The 14,438-nt window shown below is 40.0% G+C and overlaps 1 protein-coding gene across 2 annotated transcripts in view; it reads left to right on the forward strand.

Annotated features, from left to right (window-relative positions):
- The first annotated feature begins 2,441 nt into the window (after nt 1-2,441).
- The window catches only part of UHRF2 (ubiquitin like with PHD and ring finger domains 2), an 82,886-nt gene continuing 70,889 nt past the window's right edge, over nt 2,442-14,438 (forward strand). Inside the window, exons 1-2 of one of the 2 annotated variants that reach the window (XM_043565677.1) lie at nt 2,442-3,549; nt 9,825-10,058. In XM_043565677.1, coding sequence (XP_043421612.1) covers nt 3,397-3,549; nt 9,825-10,058 — 387 coding nt within the window. In that variant the 5' untranslated portion in view covers nt 2,442-3,396. The remainder of the gene's footprint in view (nt 3,550-9,824; nt 10,059-14,438) is intronic. The other variant, XM_043565678.1, reaches the window with a different exon arrangement.

The raw sequence follows: 14,438 nt of genomic DNA on the forward strand, positions 1-14,438 counted from the left end.
ACTGTAGGGAAAGAGGTAAAACCTTAGTTACGATATGTACTGTGCGATGAAATACAGAAACACATTTTGTTACATACAGAATGTATTTTGTTACATACAGAATGTATTTTGTTACATACAGAATCACTATTTGCAATTACTTATTTATATCCTAAGTAACTTACTACACACATAAGCTTGTTTCCAGAAGTAATTAATTTGTTCTCCACATGACAAATATATCTTTTCTGGGTCTCACACCTCTAAGTCCTGTCCTACCAATCCTTTAGGATCTATATTGACTAAATTAACATAAATCCCATACATTCCAAGTAGATACCACTCTTGACAGTTGTCTTTTCCCCCCAAGAGTTCTCCACTACGTTAACAAGGATAAATCCCCTCATGGGGGTGAGTACAGAGGTCTTGACTAGTTCCTCTGTCAGAACTTTTCTACTTCCCTTAAAAACTTTGGACTTATTTTTCCAATGGTCAGTTACATATCTCCATCTAGTTCAGTTTAAGAGCATCACCATTTACCCAAGCCAACTCATTTTTCTCCTAAACTAGAAACTCGGGAATTAGTCTCAGCATTTCACATTTCCACAACCCTCATATTCACACATTTTACAAGTGTGAATGAACAAGGGTTCATTTTCTAGAATATTCTGGAATCTACCCTTTCTTCTCTTAGCCACTGCCACAAAATTTCACTGAAAATGACACAATTGCTTCTTCACTAAACTTTCTGACTTCATTTCCCTTTCCTTTCCCTGTCCCTTAGTTTTTCCCTAAGACATCCTACAACAAACCTTCTACTGTCTTTCCAGATGCATATTTAATCACATTGGTGGGCTCCCTAAAATTTTAGTTTCTCCATGGGGCCCACAAAACCTACTGCTTTGAATGCTTATCTTCACACTCTGCCCTTCTCTATTTAGTCAACCTTTCTCTGATATGCGATCTCTTCTGACTTGTAAAAATTCATACCCTCAGTCTGTGCTTATGCACTCTCCCCTCTTTGGGCATTGTCTGCTTATCTAAATCCTCTCCATAATAATAGCATGAAAATAATTTATTGTGTACTACCAATGAATGGGTACTACATTAAACACTATATATTCATTAAATGTTGTAAGCACTATTTTACACTGAGGAAATTAAATAATTTGTCCAAGATCACATTTGAAATAAATGTCAACACTAGGATTATAATTCAGATCTATCTCAACCCATGAGTTGAACATTTAAATTCTGTCCCCATTACAATATAACATCTAACTCAGGTCAAGCTGTACCCCATCCTTACACTCTAGTGTAAGTGTAGTCCTCCTTCTCTCATTGCTAATTACTGCTTAAACTGACAGCAAACTATTTTATGCTAAATGATTCTTTAGTATTTTCATTTTTCTAAATCTTACCTAAACTAGGCTGTAAATTCTCTGTACACAGAGAATTAAAGAAACTCTTAACATGCCTCCACAAGGGTATAGCATATTCTTTTTAAAAAAAAAAAATTAATGTTTATTTTTGAGAGTCAGAGTGTGAGCAGGAGAAGGGCAGAGAGGGAGTAGGACACAGAATCTGAAGCAGGCTCCAGGCTCTAAGCTGTCAGCACAGAGCCTGACACCTGCCCAAATCCTACAAACCATGGGATCATGACTTGAGCCATGCAGGTGCCCCTAGCGTATTCTTTTCATAGCAAATAGCTATCCCTTATTGAGGCAGGTTAGAAGTGTGCTTTACATATCTCCATCATCTCATTTACACATAGAATGAATATTCAATATTTGCTTTACTTAAATCAGGAGCAGACAAGATGAATTATATTTAGAGGATATAAGTGAATGTAAAATTTTCAGCAAGAGCAGACACCCAAAATATGTGTATGTATTCCATTTTTTGTGTCTCTTCTATGTTGGGTCATCCTTTTTTAATGTTACTTCTGGACTTCTCTGTACTTGTAATTATTTGAATTGGTTATTACAAAAATGCTGCTCTGCCTTTATGGTAATAATTAGCATCAGACTGAATATTCAAGTTACGGATTTTGGCAAATATAAAGTCCAAATCTTGTTTTTATATATATATATATATATATATATATATATATATATATACACACACATACATATATTATTTTATACCTATATCTCTAAAGTATTTCTGCTTTCATATGCTCTTTTCCTTCTTATGAAAGCATTTTCGTTTTAAATAAACCCACTGTTAAGCAATGCTGCGATAGGCCTATTCCTGAGAATTTACTCCTGGTAGGATCTTGGGAGTTTTTTCCTCTGAGGGGTGTAGTTCCTCATCCTTTGTTAAGTGTTTTCCATGACCCCTCCATCCCTTAGGTCAAAAGCGCACCAATAAGGAAGGTTCACAAACAACGTCCTGGAGAGCGGCCCACCGGGCGGCGACACCAACACGTCTGTGGCCAGAGGTCCAGGTGTGAGCTCATTGGATGGGAGAGATAGCAGCTGGACCAGCGGCCTGCGGAACTGAAGCCGCCACCTCTGCCCAGCTGTGGAAAACCCAGGAAGCAGGTTTCCACGCGAAGGCAGCATTCGGGCCCGGCGGGAAGTTAGCGAAGCAGGATCCTGGGTCCTTTCCTGGGCAGCGGGCCCCGCCAGGCCCCATTGGGGGCAGTGTCCCGCCGAGCGCGGTGGGACAGGCTCACTTCCTTGTGTGCTTTCTCAGAAATCTAGGCCGTGCCCGCCCGCACCCCCATTTTCATGATCATACAAGTGGACGCCAGAGTTTATTTTGGACATGTTTTTGAGATCACAGAAGCCGTATCCACTAGACCTGAGGAATTGCTCAGTCCCAAAACCGGTACTAAGCCGGGAACCCCTGTGGTAGGCTTTGTAACGGCCCGAAACCTAAAGGCTAGAGGGCGTGTTCAGGGCCCAGGTGCAGGCTTAGAGACAAGTAACTGCTCTCGGTAGCCCCGCCCCTCAGCCCGCCCTCCCCGCACCCGCCCATCTTAGTTCTCTCTGGTCTGTAGCTTCTTCCCTCGCTGCTTCCTCTTTAAGGCGGAACCGGGCGTCGATCTCGCGAGATCCGGGTTGGCGCCGTGACCTCCATGTGGGAGCTAGAGCTCTCTATAAGTAAACACTCCGCGCGGCGCAGACAAGGCTTCTTCCTATTTGTGAGGCGGCGGTTGCGGTAGTGGCGTACCCTGCGACTGGTTCCGGTTTCCTTTCCTTCTCGGCTCCGCTGGGCGGGCGTGAGGTCTAGCAGTCACCGCCGCCAGTGGGGCCCAGCGTCTGGTCGGTTTCCTTCGTTTGTGCGCGCGCTCGCCCGCCACCCGCAGAGAGCCGGAGCCTCTGGGGAAGCCGCACGGGCCGGGCGGGGCGCGGCGTCCGAAGAGCAGGGGGAGACAAAGCCGAGCCAGCCCCCTTTCCCGGAGCCAAGATGTGGATCCAGGTTCGCACCATCGACGGCTCCCAGACGCGCACCATTGAGGACGTGTCTCGCAAAGCCACAATTGAGGAGCTGCGCGAACGGGTGTGGGCGCTCTTCGACGTGCGGCCCGAGTGCCAGCGCCTGTTCTACCGGGGCAAGCAGGTGAGGCGTGCCCACCGCACCCTCTCGGGAAGCCCGGGGTGAGGGCTGCAGGGCGCCTCCAAAACGCGTGGGCTCGGCGGGCCGGAGGGCTTGGTTCGCAGCGCGTGTAGAGAGCACCTGGCTCCTCCTGGGTTGGGCAACTCGTGAGGCTCATAGCGCATGCCCAGGGCCCGCCGAGGGGGTGCAGCGGGTCCCTACCAGCTCGTTGTGGAAGTGCGCCCGGAGGGGTGAGAGGAGGGGACGCCCAGAGCGCAGAGACCTCACCCCTCTTTCTCAGCTGGGCAAGAGCAGCTCGCAGCAGAGCCCGCTAGAGCGTCTGGGTTCCCTCGCTTCCCGCGCTCAGTGGGGTCCGGCGCCCCTGGAGGCGGGGAGGGCAGCTGGCTCTGGCGGCCATGCCACGGTGCGGGTGGGGAGGGCTGAGCCGGCTAACGGCTCGCAGTGCTTCCGCGGCTCGCAGATAGGAGACGGGAAACTTAAAAATCGCTTCCTCTTTGGCACAAGATCCCTAGTTCTGCCTCCTCGCTGTGAAGGGTTTTGAACACACTGAAGATTCGAAGGTTTTCCAAAACTTCTGGCTCCCTTCCTTCACCTTCTCTTCTAAAATTGAAATCTTGTCTTGAAGATTGGAGACTTGGCCTGAAGGAGCGAGCTCTTGATGTAATTCGGAATCGGTTTTAAGCTGCCAGGTATAGGCAAGGGGGATTATTTTCAGAGTGGAAAAGAGTACGAAAGGCTGTTTTATTCTTCCTGTTCTCACCTTCTAATGTCCCCCTCACCCAAGCTTTTAACACTGCAACTGGAGCATAACCAGCGGTACGTACAAGGCTGAAAGTGGTATTGGCAGTGAGTGAGGGTGTTTGTGGGTGTCTCTAGTAGTTACATGCATGGTATGGCCCTGCCCTGACCTATTGAATATTTTACCTATACCAGAGGTCTCTCATGGTCTATACCTAGAGGCAGGTCTCTATTTTGTCTTTGCCTTATTATTATTTTTTAATTCACTAAAAAAGGTGGCATTCTCCAGTTGGGTAGACCACAGTTTGGCTCCAGTTCTGTGGTTTGGAATAAATGTAGCTTGTTGATTTGGTGGAAGTAACGTTTTTTTTGTTTTGTTTTGTTTTGTTTTTATTTTTTTATTATTTTTTTTTATTTTTGAGAGAGACAGAATGCGAGTGGGTTGGGGCAGAGAGAGAGGGAGGCACAGACTCCGAAGCAGGCTCCAGATTCTGAGCTGTCAGCACAGACCCTGACACGGGGCTCGAACTCTGGAGCTGTGAGATCAGGACCTGAGGTGAAGTCGGCCACCCAACCTTCTGAGCCACCCAGGCACCCCAACGTTTTCCTATAGCCACAAAGGATTTGAAAGGAATATTTTTCTTCTCTTCATAGGTTTAGCTTCAAAAACTACCCAGAAATTTCAGAGTAACAAGATTATGCTCAGAGAAAGTGCCAAGGTTATTTTAATTTGTTTTTATTTTTAATTTATTTTAATTTTTTTTTAATGTCTACTTATTATTGAAAGAGCATGAGCAGGGGAGGGGCAGAGAAGGGGAAGCACAGAATCTGAAGCAGGCTCCAGGCCCTGAGTTGTCCGCACACAGCCGGATGAGGGCTCGAACTCACAAAACCGCGAGATGGTGACCTGTGCCACCCAGGCGCCCCTATTTTGTTTCCAAATAAGTGGTAGCATCTTTCATATGTGTTTGCAGCTCTTTTACGTCGATCATTTACTGTTTGACTTGTAAAACACATGTTCAATTTTTAGTTGTAAATCTTGCTTTTGAAATCGTGTATGTTAAACCCCATGTAGCTTTATATTTCTGTACCTCCAGTGATCCCTTTTTTATCTTTTGGTCAAAGATGAAAATTAGGTTATCAAGTCTTCTGAGTTTTATTTTCTAGGTAGGGATAATAGTACATGAATTCTGGGATACTTAGGTGACTTCAGCACAAGAGAGAAATGAAGCATGAGAATATATTCCTGGGCAACACACCTAAAGTCTAATTATCAAATATGCAAAAAGAGAACCTGCACATGGCTGCCTTGAGGAAAAAGTAGAAATAGAGTTACATTTAGGTCAACAAAGTAGACTTCCAGTAAACCAGGAAGTCAGTTCCAGGTTTAGGGAAAAACTGTTCAGGGTAATTATCCTTTTGTACTTCTTCCCCCAGGACTCTTAACTCACTACTTTGATTTCTTCAGCTCGGTGATAAAGCAGTAGGGATGAGGAATGGACCTTCGGTGCCCCATTGAGTTGAAGACAGAAGGATGACACTGCTCTGTTTTGTTTACTTCTCTGTGAGCTAAGTAGCCATGGCAGTGATTATTATCTCTTTGGAGTTCACAGTGCATGGAGAGAGTAGTATGTCTATAGCAGACAACTACTGGATTGGCATCACAGGGCTTTCTCTCACTTGTAAACTGCCTTTGTGCTTATCAGAAAAAGGCACCCCTTACTACATAGTGAGAAAAAAAGTCATAGATAAATTTATGGTGTCTGTGATGTAAGTGGTACCCTTTCTCCCTTATTCCCCACCCCTTTTTGTTAGGATTGTTACTTATAGTCTTTGGTATATATCACTTGTGGATATTTATTATAGATGCTCAGCTCACCCCAGAATTGCAAGTGGTTGAATATAACAAGACCGCATGGGAGATTCTCATGACCACCAGAGTTGAAAAATAGTCGGTCTCCTAATTTCTTACTCTTCAAAGTATGGTCCCTGAATCAGCAGGACCTGCAGCCTTAGCTTCACCTGGGAGCCTCACGCTACACCTATCGAAGTAGAATCCATATTTTTAACAAGGTCCCGGGTGATCTCTATGCAAATTAAATTTGAGAAGCAGAGTAATTGATTCCACTTTTGTGGGTCAAAATAGCAATTCTGGGCTGTGAGTTCTGGTTAGAGTAGGGTAACCTCACTTGGACATTATTCTGGGAGTTTGAGTGTGCATCCTGGGGATTGGGTCTTTAGGGAAGAGTTAGGTTGATGGATCTCTAAATATTTTGAAAATCCGGAGCTTTCCTACTTTTAAAGGAATTTGTTCCCTCCTCTTTTTTTCATTTGTATCACTGTAGATGGGACATGAACCAAAGCTGAAGAAAAACGGAGTAGTTGCTTTTGCCCCTAGATTCTGTTTTCACATGGATTACAAAGTAAAAGTTTTTGCCTATTTAAAGGGGAAAGAGAATGTGTATGTCATATTTATATTATATATGTGATGGGAAAGATACATAAAAGTTGTCAACCTCATGCCCTCTGCCTGCATTCTTTATCAGTAACCCCTTTGGAATGAATTCTCCTCCCCTGACTTCTCAGCAATTGTCAGTTGGTGTTTGCTTCCTAGTTTTCCCTTGCATCACTTTTCTAGTTCTTACTGTTACCTAGAATTTCTGACTTCAACCCAATACAAATTGAAGACTGCAGTCTGGCAAAAAAACACAAAAAACAATAATAAAAAAATTCTAGGGCCATTCCTGCCTTTCTAGTATTCTAAGACTGTGCCCCTGTCTTCTAGGATGGCAGTTGGAAACATTTTCAGCTATGAGACATTGATGGACTGTAGTTACATGCCTGAAACGCATAGGTGTTTATAATTTCTAAGTGACTCAATCTCTTTCTTACAGTATAATATAAATGACAGTGATTCCAGTCTGCACTTTCATTAATTTGGGGGCACTTCACTACTTTTCAAGTAACATTCATTCCAACATTATTCACAATAGCCTAGCTGTGTGGAAGTTACTATGCAATGGCTGGTAATCACTTTTTTTTGAAAACTGAATACCTGTGAATTAGGGAAGGAGTAGATAATGTGGGTAAAAGTGACTCTCCTAGCAAGCATGAATAATTGAAGGAAAAGTTACATGTTAATGTAAACCTAACTTCTCTTATAGGGCCTCATTCCTTGATATGCTTCGTGTTTTACTACACACATTGCTTTTCCTTTCAAACGAAATCCCATTTGAAGCAGCTTATGTTATTTGGACCAATCACTTGGTAGAAACTAGTCAGAGGTATTGAATATGAGAATGTCCCCACTATCGCTCTGACTCTTGTGCCTCAGATTTCAATGGAAAAATGTTTATGGAAGCACTTTGGATTTCCAGTTATTTTACTGCCTTCACAGCTCTCTTCATTTTAGGAAATGTCCTTCCAGTTAATTTGCATGTACTGTACTGTTTTGGTTTGGTTTGCATGCCCTATAAATGTTAACAGAGTTTTTATTTTCTGCTTTGAACACTGTCATAATGTGCAATAGTTGTATGTTTGATCACATTGTACTTACTTAACTATTCCAGAACTAGTATGTTCTCACCTTTTTTGGGGGAAAGGAGTATTGGAGAATGTCAAATGAAGGTGTGAATGTATAGTTCTTTTGCCCCTTGAGTTTGTTTTCTCCAGGAATTCAGGATTAGAGGAAGTTGTTGTTTGCTAATGTTGCTTACCTTATTTATTTTTTATTTTTTTATTTTTTCAATATATGAAGTTTATTGTCAAATTGGTTTCCATACAACACCCAGTGCTCATCCCAAAAGGTGCCCTCCTCAATACCCATCACCCACCCTCCCCTCCCTCCCACCCCCCATCAACCCTCAGTTCTCAGTTTTTAAGTCTCTTATGCTTTGGCTCTCTCCCACTCTAACCTCTTTTTTTTTTTTTTTTCCCCCTTCCCCTCCCCCATGGGTTTCTGTTAAGTTTCTCAGGGTCCACATAAGAGTGAAAACATATGGTATCTGTCTTTCTCTGTATGGCTTATTTCACTTAGCATCACACTGTCCAGTTCCATCCACGTTGCTACAAAGGGCCATATTTCATTCTTTCTCATTGCCACGTAGTACTCCATTGTGTATATAAACCACAATTTCTTTATCCATTCATCAGTTGATGGACATTTAGGCTCTTTCCATAATTTGGCTATTGTTGAGAGGGCTGCTATAAACATTGGGGTACAAGTGCCCCTATGCATCAGTACTCCTTTGCTTACCTTATTTAAAAGCAAAACAATCTCTAATCCCTATAAGGACTTATCTGCTTATTGACCTGAGAGACTCCTTAGGCTTATTTGGAATAAGCATGTTAACTAACCTGTGAGATGGTGTCTAATTCCCCCCTGGGAAATTTGTGAATTTTTTGATCCCATATTGTAGTTAAAACTGTGAACATCTGTAATGTGCAGGATTGTGCTAGATGTGTTTTGGGACCACTTGAATTAAAATTACTCATCTAGTACATTTAGTAAGTCTATCAATATTTATGGACAAACTTTCATTCTTTGGTGGATTTTGGAAATACGGCTTTATTGTGTTAGGGAGTTGAGGATTGGTGACAGGAATGATATACAAAGAGGGGGAAATGAATAGTGATTAAATTAGTAATGTTTCTGGGGAAATGTTATTACTGTATCATGGTGAAATAGCCGATTGATTTTATAAAGAAACAAAATGGAGACTTTTAGTTTTCGAGGGTTTCTGTAACAAAGTACTAAAACTTACGTGGCTTAAAACGATAGAAATTTATTGTCTTCTATTTCCAGAGGCTATGAGTCTGAAATCAAAATATCATCAGGGTCATGTTCCCTGGTTCTAATAGAGAATCCTTGTTTCCTTCAGCTTCTAGTGTTTGCCAGCAATCCATTGTTAAGTTCCTTGGCTTGTAGGTGCATTGCTCCATTCAGGTGGCTGCCTCCACATCTTCCTTCTGTGTTTGTTTCTGTGTTCCAAATTTAAACTTTTTATGAGGATGTCAATTACAGTGGTTTAGGGCCCACTCATGTGACCTAATTTTAATTGATTACTTCTGTAAAGATCCTGTTTCCAAATAAAGTCACATACTGAGATATTTGGGATTAGGACTTCCGCAACTTAATGTCTTTATGAACACAAGATCATAAAACCTCTTACTTTCAAAATTCACCTTCCTTTCTTACAGTGGATTCAGATACTGTAAATTAAAATAAATAAGACCTGGTGAGAAATCTAGAGTTTTTCTGCCTGGGTGTTGAAGTCACAGAAGCAATGGTACATTCTTGGTTTCAGTGGCTATCTGTCTTCCTGATAGGTAATACAGAATGATTCTTAAGAATTTATTGAGGTCCTGAGAAGATGCTGACATCAGAGGCCATAAAGTAGTAGGAATGGTTTTAAGTTCACTAAATTTCATTGCTATGAATTTTGTTTTAATAATTTGGCTAGGACATTTGAGAAACTAAAGATGTAGAAAGATCAAATTTTGAGAGAAGCATTTTAATCTTTTTTATTCTTTTTTTCTAGTTGGAAAATGGATATACTTTATTTGACTATGATGTTGGACTGAATGACATAATTCAGCTACTAGTTCGCCCAGACCCTGATCTTCCTAGCACATCTAAACAGACTGATGTACAGGCCAAACCCTGTTCTAATAGCCCACCTAAAGTAAAGAAAACCCCAAGGGTGGGACTTTCTGGTCAGCCGTCTACATCAACTTGTGATTTTCTTATTGATCCTGGCATTGGGCTATATAAGGTATGTTGTCTTCTTTAGACTTCATAGTTGTGAGAATACAGATGTCTGTTCTCTTTAGAATGTTTCAAATGGCAATCAATCTTCACTTATTTGCAAGTAAAGACTGAGCTGTTGATACTTTAACTTTTAAAAGTAGTCTTTAAAAATTGTGAAGTATATAGATAAATGTATATAAAATGTATAAGTACAGTTTAAAGAATATAAAACAAAAACCTGTGTAATTGCAGTGAGGTTAAGTAGAATAATGCCAGTTCCTTTTTAAAGCCTTCTGTGTGCCTCTCCCAGAACATATCTCCCTCTTATCTGAAGAGGTAAACTATCATGATCATTTTGTATTGTTTTTCTTTAGTGTTACTACTTATGTTATCTCTAAAAAAAATGATTTGCTTTGCCTATATTTGAAGTCTGTCTAATGGAATTCTACTTTTTCACAGCTTTGATTCTCATGCATATAGTTGTATTTTACTTTTCATGATTACATTATTCTATTAACATGCTACAGTATATTTAATCCATGATTAATAGATACATTTGGGCTTTTCCCAGTTTCAGCTATTTTGAACTTTTGTGTATCTAGGTGCACATGTTCTAGAATTTCATTAGGAATTTTTGTCTAGAAATAGTGCTCGTTCACTCACAGGATGCTGCATAACTGCTGTCTACTGTGTTCCATTGGTCTGCTTGTGTATTTCTGTGCTTATACTATTCTAAGTACTAGTAGCCTAGTAGACTGTTACCTCCCTACCCCCCATCTCCCAGATCTATTCCTATTCAAGGGTGTCTTGCTTAACACTTGCGTGTAAGAATTTTAAAATTAGTTTGCCAAAACTCTGCAGATAAATAATATGGGATTTTGATGGGAACTGAATCTTTAGAGTAACTTGGAGAATTGACCTTCATTCTTGAACACAATGTCTCCATCAACTTCGATCTTTACCTCATTATCAGTTTTCTCTATATATCTTATTCTAGTAGCAGCATTTTTAAATGCTATTATAAATGGTTATCTTTTAAAATTGTGATTTGTTTGCATACATATGGAAGTGCAATTGATAATATTTATTGACCCTTGTATCTACCAACTTTTTCAAATTCTAATAAATTTTGTAGAAATAATTGACAGTTTTGCTTCATCCTTTTCTATCCTTAAAACTATTTTTCTTCATTCATACTGGTTGGGACAAATTGGGACCTAGACTCAATTTTTTAGAGCATTTTTAAGGCGAAAATTTAAAAAATTGGTAGCTGAAATAAATTATTTAAGAAAATGCAAATAGAGATAATTTTTGATCTAAGGAGAAATGCAGAAAGTCCATATGTATATAGAATCAAGAAAACCCACCAAGACCTGTATCTCCAAAGTACCTGGTCTAGATGGCTACACTGATAAATTACCTTAAACCTCTATTGTATTATCTAAATTGACCCACATCTTAAAAAAAAGGAAAGCTGGGGCGCCTGGGTGGCACAGTCGGTTAAGCGTCCGACTTCAGCCAGGTCACGATCTCGCGGTCTGTGAGTTCGAGCCCCGCGTCAGGCTCTGGGCTGATGGCTCAGAGCCTGGAGCCTGTTTCCGATTCTGTGTCTCCCTCTCTCTCTGCCCCTGCCCCGTTCATGCTCTGTCTCTCTCTGTCCCAAAAATAAATAAACGTTGAAAAAAAAAAATTTAAAAAAAAAAAAAAAAAGGAAAGCTTCCAGTTGCTTTTTTAAATTTAATATAATACTGATTCTAAAACATGACAAAAAGGACACCAGTATCACTACATATTGATGTAAAACCTAAGTTATATTTAGCAAATAAAATTATGATTACATGTTAAAAGAACATAATACCTTGACCAAGTATGGTTTGTCAAGAAGTGGGATAGTTCGTTATTTGGATTTTTTTTTTTTAATAGAAGTTTCAAGTATATAGCTTTATAGTTTGCCACCTAAAATTCAAGTGTACAGCTTTATAATTTGATAACACTACAAGGTGATCACCACGAGTCTAGTTACCTTCTGTTACCACACAGTTGACCCCCTTCACCCATTTCACCCAACCCGCAATATAGTAATAAAATTCATCATATTAATAAATAAGTGATCTAATCTTAAAAGGGGGGGTCCATTTCTAAATTTTAAAAAGTCCTTGGTAAGTGAAACAAGGGGAGTGGATGAATATTTTAAACCATACTTCATATAATAGTGGGGAAAAGCCAAAAGCCTTCCCATTAAAGACAGGAGCCACAGAAGTCAGTTAATGCTGTTACTTAACGTCTTTCTAGATGATGCAGATAGGCAGGAGAACAACAAAGTGTAAATTTTGGAGAAGGCAAAGTTATTTGTGGATATATGGAAAGACTAAGATAAACCTATTAGAATGATGTGAACAGTCAGTAAGGTGGCTCTTTAAATACCAATAGCTTTCCTTGTTACCATCATTTAGTAAAAGAAAAAAAACTTACAATAAGAAAATGTAAAGTCTGGGAATATTAACATGATATGAGCAAGACATATCAATTAAAACTTTTATGGGGGTGCCTGGGTGGCTCAGTCGGTTAAGCATCCAACTTCAGCTCAGGTCATGATCTCACAGCTTGTGAGTTCAAGCCCCGCGTCAGGCTCTGTGCTGACAGCTCAGAGCCTGGAGCCTGCTTCGGATTCTGTGTCCCTCTCGTTCAGCCCCTCACCTGCTTATGCTCTGTCTCTCTCTTTCTAAAAATAAATAAAACATTAAAATAAATAAATTAAAAAAACTTTTATGTAGTACTCAAAATTTAGACAGAATTATTAATATTGAAAGTCCCCTTTTGGAGATTTCATCCCTCTGAGTAACCAGTATTTTCTATGTTTTTTTCTAAATAAATTTGTTATTTTAGGACAATTTTAGATTTGTAGCATAATTGGGAAGATACTAGAATTTTCCATATATTACACACCTGGTTTGCCCTGTTAACTTTAGCATTTTACATTAATGATACTATGGTACATTAGTTATAATTAATGAACCCTGTCTCCTTAGCTTTTATCTAATGTCCTTTTTCTATTCCAGAATCCCATCTAGGGTAGCATATTTACATTAGTGCAATAGAAAATGGTTGTTGAATTTCCTTAGGTTCCTCTTGGCTGTGACAGTTTTTCAGACTTTTCTTTTTGATGACCTTGACAGTTTTGAGGAGTACTGGTCAGATACTTTGTAAAATACCCTTCTATTAGTATTCATCTTGTTTTCCTCATCATTAGACTGGATTTACATATTTTTGGAGGAAGACCACAGAAGTATAGTGCTATTTTCATCACATCCTATGTAGGGCACAAGCTATCAGCATTCCATTTGCTAATTATAGCTTGGGTTTTTACATCAGTAGTTAAGTTATCCCTGTTGCTATGAACCTTAATTACCTGGCTGAGGTAACATTTGTCAAATTTCTTCACTGTGAAGTTATTCTTCCCCTACCCCTTTTTCCATGCTGTAGTCTTTGAGATGAAGTCCCTACCTGTAGCCCAAATTTAAGGAGGGAGTTATGAACTCTACTTCATGAAGGGTAGATTACCTACAAAATGTATTGGGAATTCTACATGAGAGACTGATCTCTTTTCCCCCATTTATTTTTTCTTAGTCATTTATTCACATCAGTAGGGATATTTTTTTCCACATATCCCTTCAGTATACCTCCATTTTTGTGGGGTTTTTTGTTTTTGTTAAAGCACCTTCTTTCTGGCCCTAGAAGTTGCTCCAGGCTCATCTTAGTTATTTCTGCCCCAGCCCTGGAATCAACCATTTCCTTAAGGAGCCTTGATTCTTTAATTGGGGAATGGTATTAGAAACCAAGATCTGGGGACTAGGTATGCTTCTTGCTACTGGAGTATCATTGCTCTTATTACCCTTAGATGCCAGACTAAGGAGGTTTGTGTATGTATGTATAATTCCTGTATATCCATATATCCGTAAATATGTATGTAGCCATCTGTATCTATGTTAAGTTTACATTTTGACTCTTTGGCTAAGGTAACAGTTGAGAAGCTGCTACATTTCACTTGATAGATTTTGGGCAGTGAAGGTATAGAATTTATTTTCATAGGAGGGCCAACTTATGTATTGTCCAGGTTAAGCTGTCTAGTCAACTTAAATTCTTTCTGTTTAGCATATTTCTCAGTACCCTTCCATGTCTCCAACCAAATTCAGAAGACCATTATGAGAAACTGCTTTTCTCAGCAGATCTGTGCATTTCATTTTCAGTATTACTACTTTGCCCACTATTTCTAGCACCTAACTTTTTTTAATACATTTTTTTTCTTTTTCTTCTTTTTTTTTCTTTTTAAAGAGGATTTTATGCACAGGACACAGGAGTATTTTTTGTCTGTTTTTTTTTTTTTTTTTTTTTTTTTTTTTAAAGC

This window comes from Prionailurus bengalensis, chromosome D4, assembly GCF_016509475.1.
Source record: "Prionailurus bengalensis isolate Pbe53 chromosome D4, Fcat_Pben_1.1_paternal_pri, whole genome shotgun sequence".
Lineage (NCBI taxonomy): Eukaryota > Metazoa > Chordata > Mammalia > Carnivora > Felidae > Prionailurus > Prionailurus bengalensis.